Here is a 2,018-nt window from a genome sequence, read left to right as displayed (position 1 = left end):
TTTAGTTTAGGTTTAGAGCTGATTAGTAGACTAGAATCGAAGAAGTATTCATATGACTGGGAGGGTTGGATTCATTTAGACTAACATATTCTCCATCAGCCAGCCAGGTTTCAGTAAGACAAAACAAATCAATATTATAATCTGATATTGATTCATTTACTAGTACACCTTTAGAAGAGAGAGATCTGATGTTTTAAGAGTATACATTTAATTCTCCTATTCTTTTGCACTATTGCACTTGTGGTTTTAATTAAGAGGTTTTCATGCTCAGCTCCTTTTCTGTTTACCTTTTGATTTAGATCATTTTGATGGTTGGGGGGCAAACACCGTCACTATGGGGTTTTGACGAGGTAACTCCTGGAATGGAGGAGCAGAGAAGTGTGTTAGACTGCAACTCTGCGTAGGGTTTTGTTGAAATAGACGCGTGTGTTATGTATGTGTGCGCAAGGAAAACTTGAACCAAAGTCTTGTGTAATGAAGGACTTGGATATTAATGTTCGGGGTTAGCAAGGATCTGCCAATCAGAGCCTTTGTTTGGGTTTGCAAAAAAAAAAAACCTTGCAGAATGCTAGGATTCGTTTTTGGAGTGGTGAGACATCTTAACACATATATCCACTTTGCCTTTAAAAACAAAACTGAACTATTTTAATGGCTGCAATGGTAGCTAATAGGCTGTGTTATGGGCAGGAGGAAAATAAAAAAACGAGCTTCAGTTGTGCTCGGGCTGAGAATTCTGATAAGCTGTTGGACAAGGGCCTGAGCGTCTTGGCGCAGGGCTGGCCAAGGCAGAGATATTAAGCCTGTGCAGGGCTGTAGTTTGTCCTACTTAGGCATGGCCTCGGCACTACAGGGTCGCACATTTCTGCCACAGGGTTTCTAGTAGTTAGCAGGTCGAATTTTAAGGCATGTATCTGTTTATTGACCTGTCTCTCTCTCTCCCTACCTGTCTTTCTCTCCCTCCAGAGAAGGCAGCTGGAGGTGGGGCCTCGGGAGGCGGGGCTAGTCGTTTGAGTGGCAGCTCCTCTTCCTCTTCTGATGACAGCTCCTCAACAGGAACCTCCTCTTCCTCCGACACAGACTGAACACCCACATACACGCAGTACACAAACACAATGTACACACACACACGTTACTGAACACACACACTGATCACACACACAGAGGTTTATACACACACACACACACAGACATAGCTCAATCTATAAAGTTAATACATTCATATATACATTAACGCACACATCCATGTAAACTTCCATTCTGAACAAACACAAACAAAAGACAGAGATACACACTGAACTTAAAACACACACACACGCCCACACACACACACACACACACGCCCAGACTTGGAGACTGTATGTAAATAGGCTGCCCTGTTTTTTAGCTCCTAGTGTCGTTTTTTTTCTGGAGGAATGCCGACAGATAGAAGGGAAGAAGAAAGAAACAACTTCCCAGCAAGAGAACAAGACGGGAGGGAGACATGGTAGAGAGACGGGCTGTCTGAGAGTCGTATTGATCTTCTCTCACACAACACTCGAGCATCGTTGCCATGGAGGTTTTCTTCTTCTCCTTGGACGGCCGGCTGTGACCCCTGACCTCTAAAAACATTCCAGAAGCATCTATAGAGCATCATGGAGGAGGAGGTGATCTCAGTGGGTTTTACTCCGATTAAGGTTTTGGACATTGATTGAATGGAAGTTGAACTTGACGAGCTACCTTTGGTCCACAAGGTAGAAACCCCTGTGTGACAAAGTTCGGAGCATCATGGGACACATGGGAGCCAATCAAGTTCTTACATTAGAGTGTAGTTCAGATTTGCAGTAAATCTGTAACAAGTGAAACTGTTTAACTTCAGATTGGAGATGACCCAGTCCTGATCAACTATGTTCAAACATCAACTCTTTGCTTTATGAAGTCCACAAATCAACTTTAATGGGCTTGAAACTTGCTGCAGAGAAAAGATCTTAAATAATCCACTTTTAGATCCACTCAGTGTGTTTATTTTCTTTAAAGAGTAT

The 2,018-nt window shown here is 42.8% G+C and overlaps 1 protein-coding gene across 4 annotated transcripts in view; it reads left to right on the top strand.

The window, feature by feature from the left end:
- Nucleotides 1-1,099, top strand: part of brd3b (bromodomain containing 3b) — a 13,424-nt gene extending 12,325 nt beyond the window's left edge. For all 4 annotated transcript variants that reach the window (XM_032516604.1, XM_032516605.1, XM_032516606.1 and 1 more), the window contains exon 12: nt 964-1,099. In XM_032516604.1, coding sequence (XP_032372495.1) covers nt 964-1,082 — 119 coding nt within the window. In that variant the 3' untranslated portion in view covers nt 1,083-1,099. The remainder of the gene's footprint in view (nt 1-963) is intronic.
- Nucleotides 1,100-2,018: the final 919 nt, after the last annotated feature.

The sequence above is a fragment of the Etheostoma spectabile genome, chromosome 5 (genome assembly GCF_008692095.1).
Source record: "Etheostoma spectabile isolate EspeVRDwgs_2016 chromosome 5, UIUC_Espe_1.0, whole genome shotgun sequence".
Lineage (NCBI taxonomy): Eukaryota > Metazoa > Chordata > Actinopteri > Perciformes > Percidae > Etheostoma > Etheostoma spectabile.
This window is presented reverse-complemented; position numbering and strand designations above follow the sequence as displayed.